The sequence below is a fragment of the Schistocerca americana genome, chromosome 5, assembly GCF_021461395.2.
Source record: "Schistocerca americana isolate TAMUIC-IGC-003095 chromosome 5, iqSchAmer2.1, whole genome shotgun sequence".
In the NCBI taxonomy this organism is placed as follows: Eukaryota; Metazoa; Arthropoda; class Insecta; order Orthoptera; family Acrididae; genus Schistocerca; species Schistocerca americana.
Genome location: NC_060123.1, coordinates 143237702 through 143261429, shown reverse-complemented (window position 1 = coordinate 143261429; position 23728 = coordinate 143237702). Strand labels below are relative to the sequence as shown.

The window sequence follows — 23728 nt, the reverse complement described above, 5'->3', positions numbered from 1 at the left end:
TTTTGTATCTTCTGAGTCGTTTGGCGAATGCTTGTAATTTCTGCTTCTTTTCGTCTAATTGCTCTGTCGCTTCTTGTTGTGAGATTTTACCTAACCTTTTTCGTTTTTTTTCTGAGATTTCATTTCTTATAAATTGTGTTAGCTGTCCGATGTCTTTTCTCAGTTTTTCTATTTTGATCTGTAGCCTGTGTTGCCATGCTGGTTTTGTGGGTTTCTTCTGTGTGTTGGTTGGTTCAGATCTCTGCCTAGTGTGTATATTTAGTGTAGTGGGTGCTCCTATATATACCAGTAGTTGTAACTCTTCCATAGTTGTGTTTTCATTTATTTTGTTGTGTATGATTGTGTTGATAGTTTTTATTGTTGTTTCGACTTGTGGGTTATTTGGTGGTCTATGCAAGAATGGTCTAATGTCTGTATTTGTGTCTTTGTATTCTATATATGTTAGCTGAAATTTTTCTTCTATATCTAATATCTGTGTCACTTTGTGTTCTATTTGTGCTTGTTCTGGTGGCTGCCTTAAGATTTCGTTTTCCTCTGATTGTTTAATTGGTGTGTGTTGTTCTTTGTTTGTTTGCTCTGGGATGTTTGAGTCCATTACTGTATTTTCTTCTTCTTCTGATTGCACATTATTTTGTTCCAGTATTTGTTGTACTTGTTGTTTGATGTTATCTAATTCTGACTGGGGTGTCCTGTTATTTTTTATTATTCCACGGATCTGATCAGCTAGTCGTCGTTCTGTTAAAAATTTTAATTCTGGGTATCTGGTAATAAATGTTGTGTATACTTGTGATCTGTATCCAGTTGTGTTGGTTCCTAGGTTTGTTGCTTGGTAATAACAGAACATGAGGTGTCGATTAACTTCATCTGACCATCTCATCCTCTGTCTTTGTTTTCCTTCTAGGGTGGTTGCAGGAAGCATATCCTGCAAAACACCTCTATTTGGATTTAAATCATTTTCCAGTTGGCTAGCAGTGTCGTTACCATTGTGGGCGGGCATAGGGTTCAAGCGTCGTCCCCGACCATGACGGCGCTTGTCCGAGGCTTCATTAGTTCTGTCCTGAACCAACTAATCACACTAAAAGGGGGGTTAGCCCTATTAGTGGTTTGTTCTTCTTCTTATTATTATTATTATTATTATTATTATTATTATTATTATTATTCCACCTCTTTAGGGTGGGTGCAGTTGTACATAAGCTTGATCAATCTTTTGTCGTCCTTCTGCGACTGTTGCAGTTATATTATGCCAGCTGACAACTTTAATTTTAGCTCTGTGAGGATCTGCTTATCCCTGCTGTCATGAGGCCATCTTCTTAATCACTTCCCTTGGACATTTTGGTCAAAGTAAACTTTACGTGGTCCCGTAGTGTGCCCTTCTGTTATGCTTGTAACTCTTTAAGTTCATGGGTCTCCAGCGACCTTCCCTTATGATCCTAGCTGTTGTGGGATATCCTCAGTCCCTGTTAAATCTGTTTTTGTTTCCTGTTCGAAAAAATGGAGACTTTACTTCTGTTACCTTCATATTCAATTCAGTAACTGTTGGTCCTTGTGGTCCATGTCTTAATATAGGTAATAGTTTGTGTATTATGGGCACTGTTGGTCCTTGTGGTCCATGTCTTAATATAGGTAATAGTTTGTGTATTATGGGGTAAAAGTCAACTTACTGTGGACCGTGGCTTTTCTGTTGCCTGCTGATGTAAGTAACAGTTGATATATTGAATGCTGAGTTGGTTGTCCGTAGCCAATCAGAATGCTCTTTCATAATTTGCTATAGTTGTGAATAAAGTTAGTTGATATTTTATTCTGTTAGGTTTAGAATATGACCACATCTCTTTAAATTTTGCCAAAAATGGAAATAAAATATGCACATAGGCTATTGCAATGATACACTTATATCTCAGGCAATCCTTCATATCTGTCTCTAACATCAGTTGTATTTTCGTGTTGAGATTAGTTGGCTTCACCAGATCTAAACCAAATTGTCACATTCCAGCCTAACCCAGCCTAGGCTTCGGGCTACTTTACTGGTCAGTCCGTAAGCACATCTAGTTTTCTTCCCAGTCTTCTCGTCAAACACAAATAAATTTGTATATTCCACTGAAAGAAATTGTTGGATTCAACAATTGTCATTGGCTATTTTATACTGTCACCTGATTCGCTACAACTGACAGAAACAAGTTGTCAACTGCAGCATGCAGCAGAAGAGCCTGGTAGACTGTAAGTCCATTTCAGCCTATTATGGTGCTGGACTTTCATTACAAGAAATTTCCAAACCACATTCATACATTTATGCCAGACAGAACTTACAGAATAACAATTTCTTAACTAGCTGGATAACTGGATTAATATTCAGACTCGTCTCTTTTCACTGTCAGTTTTACTGATCATGCATTTTTGTATTAGCAGTTCCTAAGGAAATTGTAAATTTTACATAATTCTCGGTTATACTTTCAGAAGTTGTACCCTCGGATATTGACATTATCTTAATTGACACATTGACTGTTGGCTTTTGTCTTAGGATATTTGGCCAATGTTCGTTTAATGATTTTTCTGACATTTTGCCAGCTGGAATGACTGCCATTTCGAAGATTTGCTTTCCATTGCTGGTAGTGTACCAGTGGGTGATTCTTGGACAGTGCCAGCCACACATGCTGAAGAAGCCTCAGAAAAATCTTTAAATAAATGTCAACCAAAGATGCTAAGACAAAAGCCAACAGGCAATACATCATCAAGTGGCCACAAAAATCTTAAATATTTTGTGCTACTTTGATTATCTGTGAATAAACAAAACAGCAACCACAGCACAAAACATGCAACAATAAATCTTGTTTTACTGTGGCCTTATTACCTTTAGTTTACTGCTGTTCAATCACAAAAAGTACTCTGCAGTTGAGACCACCAGGCAAAATTTTTTTAAATTTAATTTGAGATGTAGAACTGGTTTATGTTGCATTTTAAGAAAATATGGATAATTCCTGTGAAAAATCTTAAATAGTCAAAACCCCAGAAAAATTTAAGTCAATTTTCCACTAAATAATGTTTATGGTTTATTGCATCCATTTCTGAAATTAAAAACAGTTTTGCTAGAAGAGAAAAAGATCTACAGGACTATTTTAAGTTTTTAAAACAATTTGCTGTCCCTTTTTTAATTGTGGGTTTGACATAATAAAATGCATTAGGTCTACCTTTATCATTGGTGTTTAATTGTTCATACATTTAATAAAAAACACTGTGATAAATGGTACAATTACATTTATTTCACCATTTATTAATGAGTAAGGCGAACATTGGAACAAATGGTGTAACTTATAAACTATAGGTCATAATGGTCCACATTAACTTCATGAACTGAACTCAGGCTGCTACTCAAGCCAAATGTATTTTCTTGAGATTAATGACATTTATTGTTGATTTGCTAAATATCAGCTGCTTTTCACCTTAGTTAATAGACAAATACATATTATTGCATCATTAGCTTTTGGAATTGCAGATCCTTCCTCATATCACAGGGCAGGATAGGTTGAAGTACGTAGGTCAGAAACCGAGGTGTGCCACTCAGACTGCAGGATGAGAGGTCTTTTTTTGCTCTTGACCTTACTATAGGTGGGATCCCCCTCATCCTGGGGCACTCTTTTATGAGTTCGTGCATGGTGGGCATTGAACCCCAAGTCATTGCAGCACTTCTTCCTTTTCTGTGCTGCAGTTTTGCTGTCTGACTATACCTTTTGTCAGAGTTATTATCTAGGACAGATTGCCCGCTGATGAAGTACCTCGCTCTTAAGGTGTTGAGTGTGGTGTTTCCCACTTTGTTCGCTTTATTTTATGCCACATATTTCATTTAACTTATGTCTGGTTCACACATCTGGCTTTGACCTCCTTCTTTTCAAAATGCCTTTAAGGGATCTGTGGGACATGTGGAGAAGTCACTCAATACCCAGTGTGGTAGCCAGTCCATATGGGGTGTCATGTGATACCTGTATGGTGGTAGTCCCCTGACCAACTAACAATTGCACTATTGATGCCCAAGCTGTCACCTCTCTGCACAGGCTGAGGAGTAGATGCCCATCTATTTTGGGGCACCAGGCAGCAGGACTTGGAACACTGGCCATCATGCCAAGTGGCCTTTGCTCTGGTTGGCTGGCACCAGTGAGGAGAGCCTTCGTACAAAGTTTGTGTTGTCATAGGAGATATTTAGTGTCAAAATTATCAGCCAATGGCTGTGAGGCTCCAGCAGTCCCTTCAGACAAACTACAATTCAGTGCATATTGTTCTAGGAACTTTCTCTACTTGGCCACATCATCAGAGGAAAATAAAACCAGGCAACTATCAGGCACTTACTTGCCTCAGTTCCTGGTTTGTATGCGAAAAAGTGGAGAGTCCTTTCTCTCTACTAAGCCAGTGTTCTTTGTGGAGAACACTGAAAACATATTGGGTGCTCTCTCTTCCCTTAGTAAATTATGCAGTCGTTCCATCGTAATTAAGATGGCAAAATCTTCCACGTCCCAAGAGCTACTGTCTTTTTAACACATTGGTGATGTAACTGTTACCATAGCACCCCATAAGAACCTAAACATGATAAAGGGATTAATTTTTCACTGGGACCTAACACTGCAGGTGGATGCAGAACTACAGGAATAGTTGTGTATGTGTATACCAATACCCACCAGACAACAGGGTTGACACCAGTGCATTCTTCCTTGCTTTTGAGAGAGATTTGCTTCTAGAGAAGGTAAAAAATAATTTTTTAGTGCTGTGATGTTGAGCTGTATTTCCCACTCTTGATGTGACACTTTAAATGCCAGCACTCCAGCTGTATGTCTTCCTGATGTACGCACAACACAGTCTGTGGAGACTGTGGCCAGCCATGTCACGAAAATCCACCATGTGCACTATCACTTGCCTGTGTCAGTTGTGGGGGCGGCTACCCTCCCCGACCTCAAAGGCTGCCCTAATCAAGGAAAGCAAAATCCAAAACTGAAGGCCGTAAATCACTTCTTACAATTTGAAGCTTGGAAAAAATATGATGGTTTGTATCCAGTGTCTGTGATATCAACTAATGCCACTACAGTGCCTGGAGTATTTACTCCCATAATGTTGATCTCTGGTAGTTCGGCAAACAAACTTGATCATAGGTGTAATAAGCCGTCTCTTCTCATGGTTCTCCAACGCAGCTGGAGAAGCAACACCCTATTCAGACATCTACAGGTGACAGGGCTCCCTGTTGTGAATGGTCTCCCCAGACCTCCACAGATCAGCAACCCAACACCAATCAGTGGCTAAAGGAGCCATGGCCCTTGGAACCAGGACTGCTGTCTCTTCATTTGTTCCTACACCACATCGAATAAGTCCTCGCAAGATTCTGGACCACCAAAACTTGTGAAAGAGAAAAACTACTACTCTTGGCAGAGGACTGCAGTCATCTGCGAGAACAACTGCTAATTTCCTCTTGTTCTGCAATGTATGTTGCTCTCTAAGACACACAGTTCAGTGATGACCATTCTCCAGCTCTTTTGAGTTTACCATGCACTCTGTCAGAACCATATTGGCCCCGAAAGAGCATCTGGAGAGGTCTTTAAGCTGGTTTGCACAGATGTCATCAGCGAGTGGATTCCTCCCATATCACATTGGTAGCAACAGCAGTGTGACTGCAGATGACCCCAGTGATTGCCATTTGTAACATTGATCCATCTCTAAGGAGGACTATTCACTGTCTTCAGATAACTACCTTAATCCAACAGTTGCCCCCTCTCCCCTTTTTCTACTTCTTGGGGATTTCGATGCACACTACTCCCATTGGGGAAGTGCTGCTCCGTTTGGTAAGGGCCTACAGATTGACCCACTTCCTTCCAGTCTTGACCTGTCCCCCCTCACTGTGTCCCCCTAACAGCATGTTAGAGCTGCCCACAGCATCTTTTCAGCTGTCAGCCTTACAGTCTCTTCCCTCAATTTGGAGCTTTGCTACAATGGTCATTGCATGATGATGGTTGTGTTGGTGACTACTTTCCAGTGAACCTATCACTTCCTTGTCGCCAACTGTGACAACTCTTTAAAGAGCCAGCTGGCAGTTGTATACCTCTGCTGTCAGCTCGGGTCACTCTGTCATGGAACTGCTATCCCCATTTTCACAAGCCCACTCTGTTACCGGCTGGTGCCATGGTGGACCAAGATTTTTAAGTAGATGCACTATCTTAACTGAACATAGTAAAAAAGAATTCTGGAAACCCATTGTCCCCCCCCCCCCCCCTTCTCTCTCTCTCTCTCTCTCTCTCTCTCTCTCTCTCTCTCTCTCTGTGTGTGTGTGTGTGTGTGTGTGTGTGTGTGTGTGTGTGTGTTTAAAACTAATTATCATGTACTCTTCTCAGCTATTTAATTGTCAAGAGCACTGGAGTATAAGATGACTTCTCTTTTTTTTAAAAAAAGAGAGAGAAAAGTCTCTTTGAGAAAACTTCATCCTTAACGTATTCTTAAATTACAACTTTTTGTTGATATAAAGTATCTGCCTAAAACGGGAGCATCATACCTATTCTGAATGCACTATTTTCCAATAAGTCCTTGCTCAGAATATATTCTTCTTCTTAAACAATTTCAGTCCCTGGTTATTCTTAGCACTGTCTCAATTTCTGACCTCTTCTGATGATATTTTGCTTTGCATCCTGACGTTATGATTAGAATATATGGTTCTTGTTGTATTTCGAAGTTGCAGTTTCTCTTGAGCAATGAACACTATGTATTATTGTGCTTGTCTTCAGTTGCTTAGTTGACAGTGGATGGAACAGTTTGTCTTCTTCACTTGATTATGCAGTATACGGTGGAAGAAAATATCGTAGAACAAGTAGTGCTTTTCTTGAATAAATGTGTTGACACTGTTCATAAATACGTGTCGTGTATTGTTCAGAACAAATACAGTAATTTTCCTATAGCAAATAAATGGTTACTGTAAATGATTCGTTTGTTTTCACAGTTCTATATTTTGCAGAGTATAACAGGTACAAATATGACTGTTGCATCAATGGAAACATGAAATCACAAAATTCCTCTGGTCGTACAACAACATGCAAACAGTAGTCAAGTTTGTTCCACAGCTCAAAGGAAAAAGTCACGAGGTATTAGGCAGTTGGGGGGGAGGGGGGGGGGGGGGCAAAAGAATAGAGCCACATCATGTTCACTGCTCTGTCCAGTCCAGCGATAGCGATGTGGTAGTTTGTCATTTAGGTAGTGACAAACATCAGTGCTTCTATGAAGATGTGCCCCATCTTGTTGGAAGATGAAATTCTTGGATATTTGATGTTTTTGATATTCCTTGAGATTTGATATGGCCTGCATACAATATTTTGTCTTACCCTCTCCATGGTTGCATGTGGTACCCTTGGTAGACCAATATTTTTCTGTTTACAGAGGTAACCGGTTTTCCTTAAAAAATATATTAATCTTTTTAATAGTCCTGTACTTTAATCTTCATCTCAAAGTTAAGAACAAGTTCAACAGAATCAGAAATAAGGTGAGACTTGACAGTTCAGAATGACTGATCAAAATAACAAATTAACTCATTTGGTTCTGCAAAGAATGCAGTCGTTGTTTTGTTTGTTTCTTTTGTTCCTGGAACATTACACTACTCCAATGTGGGATAGTGTTCCACGAAGTGTATACATAGCTCTATACTTCCTCACAGAGTAACTATGATAGCTGTCCCATCTTGGAGATGTGTAATCCCGTGGGTTGAAAATTTTCCACATGAAAATCAATAATAAATCTGCACAGAAGGTGGGCTTTCTTATAAAATAATTTGCTTTATCTTAATTCTCCCCCCTTTTCCCTACATGTATCATTTGTCAGCATGGTATATGTAGGGCTGCACACCACTCTTTCAGAGTGGTATGTAACACCACAGTAGATACGTATCATCGTTTAGAACAAAAACTATGTGAGATTACTACTAAAACATTGTGCACGAGTTCATGAGAGTGAGAAGTGCATTGTACGCAACAGAAGTGGGAGAAGGTGGTGAAAAATAGACATGTAAGACAATGAAAGATGTAGAATGCTAAAATGGAGTGAAGAAAAGAGTAGTTACTGTGAAGAAATGCTGAGACAGTAGAAATTAATATAAATTAAGGCGAGGTGGGAAATGTGAACCAAGGACATGTTGTAGTGCTAGTTCCACATGTAGAGTTCTGAGAAACTGGTGTCTGGGGGAAGAATCCAGATGGTGCGTGTGATGAAACAGGTCACGATTGTCATGGTGAAACAAGTCACAATTGTCATTTTGAAACAGGTCACGATTGTCATGTCGTAGGGCATGCTCTACAACAGAATATTGGTGTTGCTAGTATACACCCTCTGCCTATGCCCATTCGTCCCAATTGATAATTTGGTCGTAATTATGCCAACGGGCATAAGCAGAGGGTGTATACTGGCAACACGCAATATTCTGTTGGAGAGCATGCTCTATGACATGACAATTGTAACCTCGGTGCCTGTTTGCCATACGTGCCATCTGGATTCTTCCCCCAGACACCAGTTTCTCAGAACTCCGCAGGTGGGAACTAGCACTACAACATGTCCTTGGTTCTCGCCACCCACCTGGCCCTAATTTACGTTAATTTCTTCTGTCTCAGTGGCAAGGTCCATGGTTCATGGGGCTTGCAAGCCTCAGCGATACAGATGGCCGTACCGTAGGTGCAACCACAAGGGAGGGGTATCTGTTGAGAGGCCAGATAAGCATGTGGTTCCTGAAGAGGGGCAGCAGCCTTTTCAGTAGTTGCAGGGGCAACAGTCTGGATGATTGACTGATATGGCCTTGTAACACTAACCAAAACAGCCTTGCTGTGCTGGTACTGCGAACGGCTGAAAGCAAGGGGAAACTACAGCCGTAATTTTTCCCAAGGGCATGCAGCTTTACGGTATGGTTAAATGATGACGGCGTCTTCTTGGGTAAAATACTCTGGAGGTAAAATAGTCCCCCATTCGGATCTCCGGGCGGGGACTACTCAAGAGGACGTCGTTATCAGGAGAAAGAAAACTGGCATTCTACAGATCGGAACGTGGAATGTCAGATCCCTTAATCGGGCAGGTAGGTTAGAAAATTTAAAAAGGGAAATGGATAGGTTAAAGTTAGATATAGTGGGAATTAGTGAAGTTCGGTGGCAGGAAAAACAAGACTTTTGGTCAGGTGAATACAGGGTTATAAATACAAAATCAAATAGGGGTAATGCCGTGACTGGAATTCAACAGTAGGAAAAGGGAGAGAAGGAAACATAGTAGGTGAATATGGATTGGGGGTAAGAAATGAAAGAGGGAGCCGTCTGGTAGAATTTTGCACAGAGCATAACTTAATCATAGCTAACACTTGGTTCAAGAATCATAAAAGAAGGTTGTTGTACACATGGAAGAATCCTCGAGATACTAGAAGGTATCAGATAGATTATATAATGGTAAGACAGAGATTTAGGAACCAGGTATTAAATTATAAGACATTTCCAGGGGCAGATGTGGACTCTGACCACAATCTATTGGTTATGAACTGTAGATTAAAATTGAAGAAATTGCAAAAAGGTGGGAATTTAAGGAGATGGTACATGGATAAACTGACAAAACCGGAGGTTGCAGAGTTTCAGGGAGAGCATAAGAGAACAATTGACAAGAATGGGGGAAAGAAATACAGTAGAAGAAGAATGGGTAGCTCTGAGGGATGAAGAAGTGAAGGCAGCAGAGGATCAAGTAGGTAAAAAGATGAGGGCTGGTAGAAATCCTTGGGTAACAGAAGAGATACTGAATTTAATTGATAAAAGGAGAAAATATAAAAACACAGTAAATGAAGCAGGAAAAAAGGAATACAAACATCTCAAAAATGAGATCGACAGGAAGTGCAAAATGGCTAAGCATGGATGGCTAGAGGACAAATGTAAGGATGTAGAGGCTTGTCTCACTAGAGGTAAGATAGATACTGCCTACAGGAGAATTAAAGAGACCTTTGCAGAAAAGAGAGCCACTTGCATGAACATCAAGAGCTCAGAAGGAAACCCAGTTCTAAGCAAAGAAGGGAAAGCAGAAAGGTGGAAGGAGTATATAGAGGGTCTATACAAGGGTGATGTACTTGAGGACAATATTATGGAAATGGAAGAGGATGTGGATGAAGGTCTACATCTACATCTACATGAAATGGGAGAGATGATACTGCGTGAAGAGTTTGACAGAGCACTGAAAGTCCTAAGTAGAAACAAGGCCACGGGAGTAGACAACAGTCCATTGGAACTACTGACGGCCTTGGGAGAGCCAGTCCTGACAAAACTCTACCATCTGGTGAGCAGGATGTATAAGACAGGCAAAATACCCTCAGACTTCAAGAAGAATATAATAATTCCAGTCCCAAAGAAAGCAGGGGTTGACAGATGTGAAAATTACCGAACTATCAGTTTAAGTCACAGCTGCAAAATACTAATGCGAATTCTTTACAGACGAATTGAAAAACTGATAGAAGCCAATCTCAGAGAAGATCAGTTTGGATTCCAGAGAAATGTTGGAACACGTTAGGCAGTACTGACACTACGACTTATCTTAGAAAATAGGTTAAAGAAAGGCAAACCTATGTTTCTAGCATTTGTAGACGTAGAGAAAGCTTTTGACAATGTTGACTGGAATACTCTCTTTTAAATTCTAAAGTTGGCAGGGGTAAAATAAAGGGAGCAAAAGGCTATTTACAATTTGTACAGAAAGCATATGGCAGTTATAAGAGTCGAGGGGCATGAAAGGAAATCAGCGGTTGGGAAGGGAGTGAGACAGGGCTGTAGCCTCTCCCCGATGTTATTCAATCTGTATATTGAGCAAGCAGTAAAGGAAACAAAAGAAAAGTTCGGAGTAGGTATTAAAATCCATGGAGAAGAAATAAAAACTTTGAGGTTCGCCGATGACATTGTAATTCTGTCAGAGACATCAAAGGAATTGGAAGAACATCTGAATGGAATGGACAGTGTTTTGAAAGGAGGATATAAAATGAACATCAACAAAAGCAAAACGAGGATAATGGAATGTAGTTGAATTAAGTTGGGTGATGCTGAGGGAATTAGATTAGGTAATGAGATACTTAAAGTAGTAAAGGAGTTTTGCTATTTGGGGAGCAAAATAACTGATGATGGTCAAAGTAGAGAGGATATAAAATGTAGACTGGCAATGGCAAGGAAAGCATTTCTGAAGAAGAGAAATTTGTTAACATTGAGTATAGATTTAAGTGTTAGGAAGTTGTTTCTGAAAGTATTTGTATGGAGTGTAGCCATGTATGAGAGTGAAACATGGACAATAAATAGTTTGGACAAGAAGAGAATAGAAGCTTTCGAAATGTGGTGCTACAGAAGAATGCTGAAGATTAGATGGGTAGATCACATAACTAATGAGGAGGTATTGAATATAATTGGGGAGAAGAGGAGTTTGTGGCACAACTTGACGAGAAGAAGAGATCGGTTGGTAGGACATGTTCTGAGGCATCAAGGGATCACAAATTTAGCATTGCAGGGAACTGTGGAGGGTAAAAATTATAGAGGGAGACCAAGAGATGAATACACTAAGCAGATTCAGAAGGATGTAGGTTGCAGTAAGTACTGGGAGATGAAGAAGCTTGCACAGGATAGAATAGCATGGAGAGCTGCATCAAACCAGTCTCAGGACTGAAGACCACAACAACAACAACAACATTCTATGTCTCATCACTTCTTCACAATAATTAGTCTTTTTTTCACTCTGTTTTAGTCTTTTCTTCACTCTGTTTTAGTTTTCTACGCCTTTCATTGTCTTACCACTTCTTCCCCCCCCCCCCCCCCCCCCCACACACACACACACACACCCTCCCACCTCTGTAGCATACAATTCACTTAGCTTTTCACTCTTGTTAACTCATGCATAACGTTTAAGCAGCAATCTCTGGCCTGCATATTACCCTGTCTTCCACCTTGAAGCTCTCAGGTTTTCAAATCTCGTCCGATGCAGTCCCCAATAATCAGTCTTTCCGTCTCATCCTGTGCGGTAAGTATCCCCTGACCCACAGTTCTGGGTAATTTCCCAAAATCTTCTCCTTTGCATAGATCTCTTCAGTCCTTTTCCTTCACTCCTCTTCCTCCCTTTTAACCCTTTGGCCTGAAGAAGGAGCCACTGACTCCAAAAGCTTGCTTAATTACAAACTTCTTTTATCTGTCTGTTCTGCCACCGTTTGGTGATTAGAATTTTTATTCATCCAGTTTAATTATCCTGTAGAAGCTGTTGCTCATCTTCACTTGTTCCAACCAGTTCTAATAGTACCTTCTTCTTGCATTCTTGCAACATTATGAACTGTTAGGAAGAAATTTAAGTACATCACTGAATATATGAGTATATTTGTAATCCCTCTTATGATTAAAAAGAGACTACATACTTCATCAAAACTGTGCACAAATTAAGGTTAGAATAGAGATTCTTTTGTATGTAGTGTTTGTTCTCTATTAATGAGCAATTGTCTCTCGATGTTAATAGTTCTAAGTTTGAAAATGCATGTTCTACAATTAGAGTAACAGATCTATATTTTCTGCTTCTGTGTTGTTAAACTGTTCGTAACTCCTCGTCCCCACCCCCAGACACACACACACACACACACACACACACACACACACACACACACACGCAAAATTATAATGACATTACTATATTTTACTGCTGATTTCATGTTACAGATGCAATGCAAAATATTTGTGGAAGAGGATTCCACAGCCCATAAAAGGTAGTAATGCAGAACTGACACTGATATGGAAAGTTGGGCAGAAAATGTGGCAACGAGATTTCCCAGGAGTATATGCTGCTCTGAATTCAGAATGGTCAGAGAATGTATCTCAGATAATGCGTGCTTTACATGGTGAGTTTTGTGTGTCTTCATTCTAATTGCCAGTTGTAGGCAGTGGTTTTTCACATCTATTCTTTCGACTCATATGTTCTTTCATTTGAAAAGTGACCAAAATTTGTCATTAAACATTTTTTCACAGATAATGTTCGTAAAAGGGCTGTGCACTTGGTGTCTCATGCATACTCCTCTATCAGTTTGGACGACCTGGCAGCCTTTGTTGGGATGACAGCTGAACAGGCTGCACAGGCAGCATTGGAACAGGGCTGGCAGGTGGACGAGTCTGCTCGTTTGGTCAATCCTTGTCGACCAAAGGAAGAGCTCAACTATATTAGTTCGAGTGAAGATCAGCTTTACAAATTAACAGAATATGTTTCATTTCTTGAAAACTAGAACTTTGGAACCTATGTTAATAGGGGCCCCACATAAAAAATGTGATTTCTGTACATATTTTATAATAAACTGTAATAACAGTTTTCTGTTTGCAGTGTTTTCATGTGAAGAAAAGTGGTCCTGATTGTTTTACTTGGTGGTATTACTTGTTGTTCTCAAATAGCTTGCGAAGAATACTCATTTATTTCCTGATAGTATTAAAGATAACAAAGCATACAATAAAAACATTATCTTGGAATTTATTGACAAGATTTATTAATTGTTGTTAACAAGTGAGTCTCATCTTACTACAATAAAAATGGTCATCAACCTTGCAAGTTAATTGAAAAACTCACTGTGCTGGTACTGGGCATGGTCCTGTGGGAACTGGTATGCCCTTGCATTCCTCTTACCCAGAAATGAGGAAACTACAGTTTAACACGGAGTCCTAACTTGCTTGATATTTGCCACATGAACAAATTATTACTAGAGATGAAAGGAGTGAGAATTCATAGGAAAAAATTTTGGAGTGATCGAGTATTGAACCCTGGACCTTTGTATTTGAAATCTGACACTTACTGAGCAACATCACTACAGTAATTCTGTGTATATAAAAGGCAATGTCTTGACTGACTGACTGATCTTTGCCCATCCCAAACTGCTAACGATAGAAATTTGGAGAGGGTGTTGTTCTTATATTGTAGGCATTGCTTAAGAAGGGAATTTTTATATATATATATATATATATATATTTATTTATTTATTTTCCACGTGGGAAAAATATATCTAAAAACACAGATGATGTGAGTTACCATACGAAAGTGCTGGCAGGTCGATAGAAACACAAACAAACACATACATACACACAAAATTCAAGCTTTCGCAACCAATGGTCGCTTCGTCAGGAAAGAGGGAAGGAGAGGGAAAGACGAAAGGATGTGGGTTCTAAGGGAGAGGGTAAGGAGTCATTCCAATCCCGGGAGCGGAAAGACTTACCTTAGGGGGAAAAAAGGATGGGTATACACTCGCGCACACACACACATCCATCCACACATATACAGACACAAGCAGACATATTTAAAGACAAAGAGTTTGGGCAGAGATGTCAGTCGAGGCAGAAGTGCAGAGGCAAAGATGATGTTGAATGACAGGTGAGGTATGATTGGCGGCAACTTGAAATTAGCGGAGATTGAGGCCTGGTGGATAATGGGAAGAGAGGATATATTGAAGAGCAAGTTCCCATCTCCGGAGTTCGGATAGGTTGGTGTTAGTGGGAAGTATCCAGATAACCCGGACGGTGTAACACTGTGCCAAGATGTGCTGGCCGTGCACCAAGGCATGTTTAGCCACAGGGTGATCCTCATTACCAACAAACACTGTCTGCCTGTGTCCATTCATGCGAATGGACAATTTGTTGCTGGTCATTCCCACATAGAATGAGTCACAGTGTAGGCAGGTCAGTTGGTAGATCACGTGGGTGCTTTCACACGTGGCTCTGCCTTTGATCATGTACACCTTCCGGGTTACAGGACTGGAGTAGGTGGTGGTGGGAGGGTGCATGGGACAGGTTTTACACCGGGGGCGGTTACAAGGGTAGGAGCCAGAGGGTAGGGAAGGTGGTTTGGGGATTTCATAGGGATGAACTAACAGGTTACGAAGGTTAGGTGGACGGCGGAAAGACACTCTTGGTGGAATGGGGAGGATTTCATGAAGGATGGATCTCATTTCAGGGCAGGATTTGAGGAAGTCGTATCCCTGCTGGAGAGCCACATTCAGAATCTGATCCAGTCCCGGAAAGTATCCTGTCACAAGTGGAGCACTTTTGTGGTTCTTCTGTGGGAGGTTCTGGGTTTGAGAGGATGAGGAAGTGGCTCTAGTTGTTTGCTTCTGTACCAGGTCGGGAGGGTAGTTGCGGGATGCGAAAGCTGTTGTCAGGTTGTTGGTGTAATGCTTCAGGGATTCCAGACTGGAGCAGATTTGTTTGCCACGAAGACCTAGCCTGTAGGGAAGGGACCGTTTGATGTGGAATGGGTGGCAGCTGCCGTAATGGAGGTACTGTTGCTTGTTGGTGGGTTTGATGTGGACGGACGTGTGAAGCTGGCCATTGGACAGGTGGAGGTCATCATCAAGGAAAGTGGCATGGGATTTGGAGTAGGACCAGGTGAATCTGATGGAACCAAAGGAGTTGAGGTTGGAGAGGAAATTCTGGATTTCTTCTTCACTGTGAGTCCAGATCATGAAGATGTCATCAATAAATCTGTACCAAACTTTGGGTTGGCAGGCCTGGGTAACCAAGAAGGCTTCCTCTAAGCGACTCATGAATAGGTTGCCGTACGAAGGGACCATCCTGGTACCCATGGGTGTTCCCTATAATTGTTGGTATGTCTGGCCTTCAAAAGTGAAGAAGTTGTGGGTCAGGATGAAGCTGGCTAAGGTAATGAGGAAAGAGGTTTTAGGTAGGGTGGCAGGTGATCGGCGTGAAATGAAGTGCTCCATCACAGCGAGGCCCTGGACGTGCGGGATATTTGTGTATAAGGAAGTGGCATCAATGGTTACAAGGATGGTTTCAGGGGGTAACGGATTGTGTAAGGATTCCAGGCGTTCGAGAAAGTGGTTGGTGTCTTTGATGAAGGATGGGAGACTGCACGTAATGGGCTGAAGGTGTTGATCTACGTAGGCAGAGATACGTTCTGTGGGGGCTTGGTAACCAGCTACAATGGGGCGGCCGGTATGTTTGGGTTTGTGAGTTTTAGGAAGAAGGTAGGGGTGCGGGGTGTCGGTGGGGTCAGGAGGTTGATGGAGTCAGGTGAAAGGTTTTGTAGGGGGGCCTAAGGTTCTGAGGATTCCTTGAAGCTCCGCCTGGACATCAGGAATGGGGTTACCTTGGCAAACTTTGTATGTGGTGTTGTCTGAAAGCTGACGCAGCCCCTCAGCCACATACTCCCGACGATCAAGTACCACGGTCGTGGAACCCTTGTCCGCCGGAAGAATGACGATGGACCGGTCAGCCTTCAGATCACGGATAGCCTGGGCTTCAGCAGTGGTGATGTTGGGAGTAGGATTAAGGTTTTTTAAGAAGGATTGAGAGGCAAGGCTGGAAGTCAGAAATTCCTGGAAGGTTTGGAGAGGGTGATTTTGAGGAAGAGGAGGTGGGTCCCGCTGTGACAGAGGACGGAACTGTTCCAGGCAGGGTTCAATTTGGATAGTGTCATGGGGAGTTGGATCATTAGGGGTAGGATTAGGATCATTTTTCTTCGTGGCAAAGTGATACTTCCAGCAGAGAGTACGAGTGTAGGACAGTAAATCTTTGACGAGGGCTGTTTGGTTGAATCTGGGAGTGGGGCTGAAGGTGAGGCCTTTGGATAGGACAGAGGTTTCGGATTGGGAGAGAAGTTTGGAGGAAAGGTTAACTACTGAATTAGGGTGTTGTGGTGCCAGATTGTGTTGATTGGAATTTTGAGGTTTTGGAGGGAGTGAAGCTGGAAGTGGGAGACTGAGTAGATGGGAGAGACTGGGTTTGTGTGCAATGAGAGGTGGTTGAGGTTTGCTGGAAAGGTTGTGAAGGGTGAGTGAGTTGCTTTTCCGGAGGTGGGAAACCCGGAGATTGGATAGTTTTTTGAGGTGAAGGGTGGCATGCTGTTCTAATTTGCGGTTGGCATGAAATCCTCCCCACTCCACCAAGAGTGTCTTTCCGCCGTCCACCTAACCTTCGTATCCTCTTAGTTCATCCCTATGAAATCCCCAAACCACCTTCCCTACCCTCTGGCTCCTACCCTTGTAACCGCCCCCGGTGTAAAACCTGTCCCATGCACCCTCCCACCACCACCTACTCCAGTCCTATAACCCGGAAGGTGTACACAATCAAAGGCAGAGCCACGTGTGAAAGCACCCACGTGATCTACCAACTGACCAGCCTACACTGTGACGCATTCTATGTGGGAATGACCAGCAACAAACTGTCCATTCGCATGAATGGACACAGGCAGACAGTGTTTGTTGGTAATGAGGATCACCCTGTGGCTAAACATGCCTTGGTGCACGGCCAGCACATCTTGGCACAGTGTTACACCGTCCGGGTTATCTGGATACTTCCCACTAACACCAACCTATCCGAACTCCGGAGATGGGAACTTGCTCTTCAATATATCCTCTCTTCCCGTTATCCACCAGGCCTCAATCTCCGCTAATTTCAAGTTGCCGCCACTCATACCTCACCTGTCATTCAACAACATCTTTGCCTCTGCACTTCTGCCTCGACTGACATCTCTGCCCAAACTCTTTATCTTTAAATATGTCTGCCTGTGTCTGTATATGTGTGGATGGATATGTGCTTGTGTGCGAGTGTATACCTGTCCTTTTTTCCCCCTAAGGTAAGTCTTTCTGCTCCCGGGATTGGAATGACTCCTTACCCTCTCCCTTAAAACCCACATCCTTTCGTCTTTCCCTCTCCTTCCCTCTTTCCTGATGAGGCAACAGTTTGTTACGAAAGCTTGAATTTTGTGTGTATGTTTGTGTTTGTTTGTGTGTCTGTCGACCTGCCAGCACTTTCATTTGGTAAGTCACATCATCTTTGTTTTTAGATATATTTTTCCTACGTGGAATATTTCCCTCTATTATAACCATATTAGTAATACCTATTCACGTGGTTAAGATAACACAAGCTAAACAGAACTAACAGAAATTCTTAGAAAAAAACCCTAAGTGTACATTAAAATGAGAGTCCACAAAGGATGCACAACTAAGGATAAAATATGTTAAAATAGTGCATCCTCGGTACATGACGTGCAAGAGAATATCCTCTTCAGTCCAAGGTCTGCCAGAAAGCCTATCACATAGGAAGAGCTACGTAAAAGGATAAAAGTCCCCAAATAAAAGAGCACAAACTACTGTTAAATGGAACAAAATATATAATGAATTAATGGCATGACATACCAAATCCCCCATTACAAAACTTATAGCAGTCCAGGCTTAGGGCGTGCCACACATGGAGCTGCATGAAGACAAATAGGCGGTCTTTTGAACACTTAAACATGCAAAAAAAGAGGTTTTATGGACTGCATACCAGGAGGTATGTGAGGAAGACATTATAACCACCTGAATAAGGCTTGAGACTCACCAGTGCTACATAAACACTCAAAAGACCAGTAAGAAGCATAACCCAAAGTTGAAATGCCATCAGGAGGGGGCCACGTATCTGTAACATTGGCGAGTGGACTGCCCATGCCATCTGACTGTCAAAATTTGGATTTTGATTCATAATATGATCAGTAGTGCTCGAACTTAGCTGCTTCTGCTGTAATTACTGGTAGGATATAAGTGCCTTATAAGTTTTTATGCAGATGAAATGACACACAGCTAGAGACCGTACTGGTCTCATGCAGATATGATTTTATGTATATAGACTGAAGCGGTGAGTGAAAATTTGTACCAAGGCTGGGAATGGAACCCGGGTTTCCTGCTTTGTAGGCAGGTGCATTAGCCACTAAGCCACCTTCGCACAGTCCACTTTTATGTACCCCCTTGCACACGAACAGAACATAAGGTGCTCAGTTTTTTTTAATTAGTTTCCACTACAGCTATGAACTTGTTAACCACCTGATCATGGTATTTAGGTACAAATTTTGTTAAGAATTTTATAAAGCAGACTGAGTAGACTCTCTTTAAAATGTTCCTACAGAACTTAAAGTTTTGTTTTCCCCTAAAACAAACAGGAGTAAAACCAAACACAAACAAGGATAATGGGTGGATAACTTCTGGGATTAAAGTATCGTACTGGGAAGGGAGTGCTTTCCTAATACAGAGGGCAGACTGTAAGCAAGAGTTAATTCCTTTGCCACCAGTATTCCAAAATTCACCAGATGATTAGTAAAAATGCAAAATATGTGCACTGTACATAAAATAGTAACAGGATAAGGCAAAAACAAATTAGAAAATGATTCAACGAGAAACAAAAAAAAATAGAATTGAAAACAAAATTGAAGCCTCTGGAAAAAGAGTGATAGAAATGGTGACATATTCAAATTATTGGTCACCATATTCAGTGATTACTACCTCACTGGCTCAGCAAACATTGCACCCACTAATAAACAACCAGATAGAGATGCATTAGATAGTCCCCCAATTTGGATCTCTGGGCAGGGACTACTCAAGAGGACGTCGTTATTAGGAGAAAGAAAACTGGCATTCTACAGATCGGAGCATGGAATGTCAGATCCCTTAATCGGGCAGGTAGGTTAGAAAATTTAAAAAGGGAAATGGATAGGTTAAAGTTAGATATAGTGGGAATTAGTGAAGTTCGGTGGCAGGAAGAACAAGACTTTTGGTCAGGTGAATACAGGGTTATAAATACAAAATCAAATAGGGGTAATGCAGGAGTACGTTTAATAATGAATAAAAAAATATTAGTGCAGGTAAGCTACTACAAACAGCATAGTGAACGCATTATTGTGGCCAAGATAGACACGAAGCACATGCCTACTACAGTAGTACAAGTTTATATGCCAACTAGCTCTGCAGATGATAAAGAAATTGATGAAATGTATGATGAGATAAAAGAAATTATTCAGGTTGTGAAGGGAGATGAAAATTTAAGTCACAGGTGACTGGAATTTGACAGTAGGAAAAGGGAGAGAAGGAAACATAGTAGGTGAATATGGATTGGGGGTAAGAAATGAAAGAGGGAGCCGTCTGGTAGAATTTTGCACAGAGCATAACTTAATCATAGCTAACACTTGGTTCAAGAATCATAAAAGAAGGTTGTTGTACACATGAAAGAATCCTCGAGATACTAGAAGGTATCAGATAGATTATATAATGGTAAGACAGAGATTTAGGAACCAGATTTTGAATTGTAAGACATCTCCAGGGGTAGATGTGGACTCTGACCACAATCTATTGGTTATGAACTGTAGATTAAAATTAAAGAAACTGCAAAAAGGTGGGAATTTAAGGATATGGTACCTGGATAAACTGACTAAACCAGAGGTTGTACAGAGTTTCAGGGAGAGCCTAATGGAACAATTGACAAGAATGGGGGAAAGAAATACAGTAGAAGAAGAATGGGTAGCTCTGAGGAATGAAATAGTGAAGGAAGCAGGTGATCAAGTAGGTACAAAGACGAGGGCTACTAGATATCCTTGGGTAACAGAATAGATACTGAATTTAATTGATGAAAGGAGAAAATACATTAAGTGAAGCAGGCAAAAAGGAATACAAACGTCTCAAAAATGATATCGACAGGAAGCGCAAAATGGCTAAGCATGGATGGCTAGAGAACAAATGTAAGGATGTAGAGGCTTACTCATGAGGGGTAAGGTAGGTACTGCCTACAGGAAAATTAAAAGAGACCTTTGGAGAAAAGAGAACCACTTGCATGAATATCAAAAGCTCAGATGGAAACCCAGTTCTAAGCAAGGAAGGGAAAGCAGAAAGGTGGAAGGAGTATATAGAATTTCTATACAGGGGTGATATTCTTGAGGACAATATTATGGAAATGGAAGAGGAGGTAGATGATGATGAAATGGGAGATATGATACTGCGTGAAGAGTTTGACAGAGCTCTGAAAGACCTAAGCTGAAACAAAGCCCTGGGGGTAGACAACATTCCATTAGAACCACTGACGGCCTTGGGAGAACCAGTCCTGACAAAACTCTACCATCTGGTGAGCAAGATGTATGAGACAGGTGAAATTCCCTCAGACTTCAAGAAGAATATAATAATTCCAATCCCAAAGAAAGCAGGTGTTGACAGATGTGAAAATTACCGAACTATCAATTTAATAAGTCACAGCTGCGAATTCTTTACAGACGAATGGAAAAACTGGTAGAAGCCGACCTCGGTGAAGATCAGTTTGGATTCCATAGAAATGTTGGAACACATGAGGCAATACTGACCCTACGACTTATCTTAGAACCTAGATTAAGGAAAGGCAAACCTACATTTCTAGCCTTTGTAGACTTCGAGAAAGCTTTTGACAATGTTGACTGGAATACTCTCTTTCAAATTCTGAAGGTGGCAGGGGTAAAATACGGGGATTGAAAGGCTGTTTACAATTTGTACAGAAAGCAGATGGCAGTTATAAGAGTCGAGGGGCATGAAAAGGAAGCAGTGATTGGGAAGGGAGTGAGACAGGGTTGTAGCCTCTCCCCAATGCTATTCAATCTGTATATTGAGCAAGCAGTAAAGGAAACAAAATAAAAGTTCGGTGTAGGTATTAAAATCCATGGAGAAGAAATAAAAACTTTGAGGGTCGCTGATGACATTGTAATTCTATCAGAGACATCAAAGGACTTGGAAGAGCAGTTGAACAGAATGGGCAGTGTCTTGAAAGGAGGATATAAGATGAACATCAACAAAAGCAAAATGAGGATAATGGAATGTTGTTGAATTAAGTTGGGTGATGCTGAGGGAATTAGATTAGGAAATGAGATACTTAAAGTAGTAAAGGAGTTTTGCTATTTGGGGAGCAAAATAACTGATGATGGTCGAAGTAGAGAGGATATAAAATGTAGACTGGCAATGCCAAGGAAAGCGTTTCTGAAGAAGAGAAATTTGTTAACATCGAGTATTGATTTAAGTGTCAGGAAGTCGTTTCTGAAAGTATTTGTATGGAGTGTAGCCATGTATGGAAGTGAAACATGGACGATAAGTAGTTTAGACAAGAAGAGAATAGAAGCTTTCGAAATGTGGTGCTACAGAAGAATGCTGAAGATGAGATGGGTACATCACATAACTAATGAGGAGGTATTGAACAGAACTGGGGAGAAGAGGAGTTTGTGGCACAACTTGACAAGAAGAAGGGATCGGTTGGTAGAACATGTTCTGAGGCATCAAGGGATCACCAATTTAGTACTGGAGGGCAGTGTGGAGGGTAAAAATCGTAGAGGGAGACCAAGAGATGAATACACTAAGCAGATTCAGAGGGATGTAGGCCACACTAAGCAGATTCAGAGGGATATAGGCTGCAGTAGGTACTGGGAGATGAAGAAGCTTGCACAGGATAGAGTAGCATGGAGAGCTGCATCAAACCAGTCTCAGGACTGAAGACAACAACAACAACAACAACAACAACAACAACATAGATTTACTTGTGTGACAGCATGTACTACCAAGGGGCATTGGTTTAAAAAATACAACAGAACATTGTAAAATCTGTCAAATCAGCGACAAGTGATTCTGCTGGCTAAAATGGTGGTTCTGGTTTAACATTAAAATCTTGATCTCTCTTGATGGGATCACCCCTAATCTATTTTTGTGATCAATAAATGTCGTAGGAAATATTTCCCTGCAGATTCTGTAAAACTGGCGATAAGCAAACTACCTCTAATCCATGCAGATTCTCTAAAACTGGAGATAAGCAAACTACCTCTAATTAGAGACCCATGCTGTCTTATCAAACATTGTTGGGAAAGTATCATATGATAGAACATTGACTCATTGAAGTGAGCAGAATTTCTTAACTTCCTCTTAGTTTAGCATCCATAGAGTATCCTCCACACAGATGACAATCCACGACTGGATGAATGAAGCTCTGGGAGAGTTAAACAAGGAACAATTACTTCATCATTCTTGAGTTTCTTCAAGCATATTTGTTGATCAACTGTCCCATGGGTATACTGCTGATTCACAGTGTCCAACAGACACAGTATTTCAGTGTCCAGACATGTCGGTAATATAAGTTTTACTGATGAATTGTCCTTTGGGATGTGCATGGCCAACTTACATCCCCTGCCCCCATGAGCCAGTCCTCATGTGAGAATGCACATTGGTGAATGAGGAGGCAATTATGCCAGCATCTGTGGCCAGCAACGTCCGCCAGGGCATCCTGATTTGCGGTAGCATGGGTGTAGTTTACTCCATCCGCCCTTGTTTTCATTATGTTTCATTTGCCCAGTGTATACTTAAGTAGAACCAGTGCTGGTTCCAAAACCACAATCCCAGTTGATGAAATTGTCCTTGGTGCATATCTTGTTGGTCTCAGTTGAGTGGTGGTGCAATAGTTAACACACTGAACTCACATTTGAGGGGACAACAGTTCAAATCCCCATCCAACATTCAAATTTTGGTTTTCATTGATTTCCATAAATCGCTCCAGGGAAATGCCAGGATATCCTTTCATAATTCAAGCTTGTGCTCCATCTTTAATAACTGTGCTGTCAATGGGAGGTCTTCTCTCCTTTCTTCTTTTGATGGCCTCTCTAATAATACTAGCCCAGTATCTGGGAGTCTGTGGTAAAATTCTGGTACATTCGTATTCAATTGTGTGAGCCTCGGACAAACAGTGCTCTACAACTGCTGCCTTGGTACATCAGTCAAATGTGCGTCTGGTGGTCTTGGCAGTGATCATTGATGATGCACATTGTCCAATATAGGTCTTGCAACATTGGATGGAATCTGGCATACAGCAGCCTTGTGCAAATTGTGATCATATTTCAAGTTTCCCAATAATGCCCATATTTTATTGGGTGGGCAAAAGATGTGATGCTTTTTCAGAAGCACATAGGT

The 23728-nt window shown here is 41.2% G+C and overlaps 1 protein-coding gene across 1 annotated transcript in view; it reads left to right on the top strand.

Moving 5' to 3' along the window:
* Positions 1-13488, top strand: part of LOC124615952 (COP9 signalosome complex subunit 8) — a 34774-nt gene extending 21286 nt beyond the window's left edge. The window contains exons 3-4 of the mRNA XM_047144153.1: positions 12690-12868; positions 12996-13488. Coding sequence (XP_047000109.1) covers positions 12690-12868; positions 12996-13246 — 430 coding nt within the window. The 3' untranslated portion in view covers positions 13247-13488. The remainder of the gene's footprint in view (positions 1-12689; positions 12869-12995) is intronic.
* The last annotated feature ends 10240 nt before the right edge of the window (positions 13489-23728 follow it).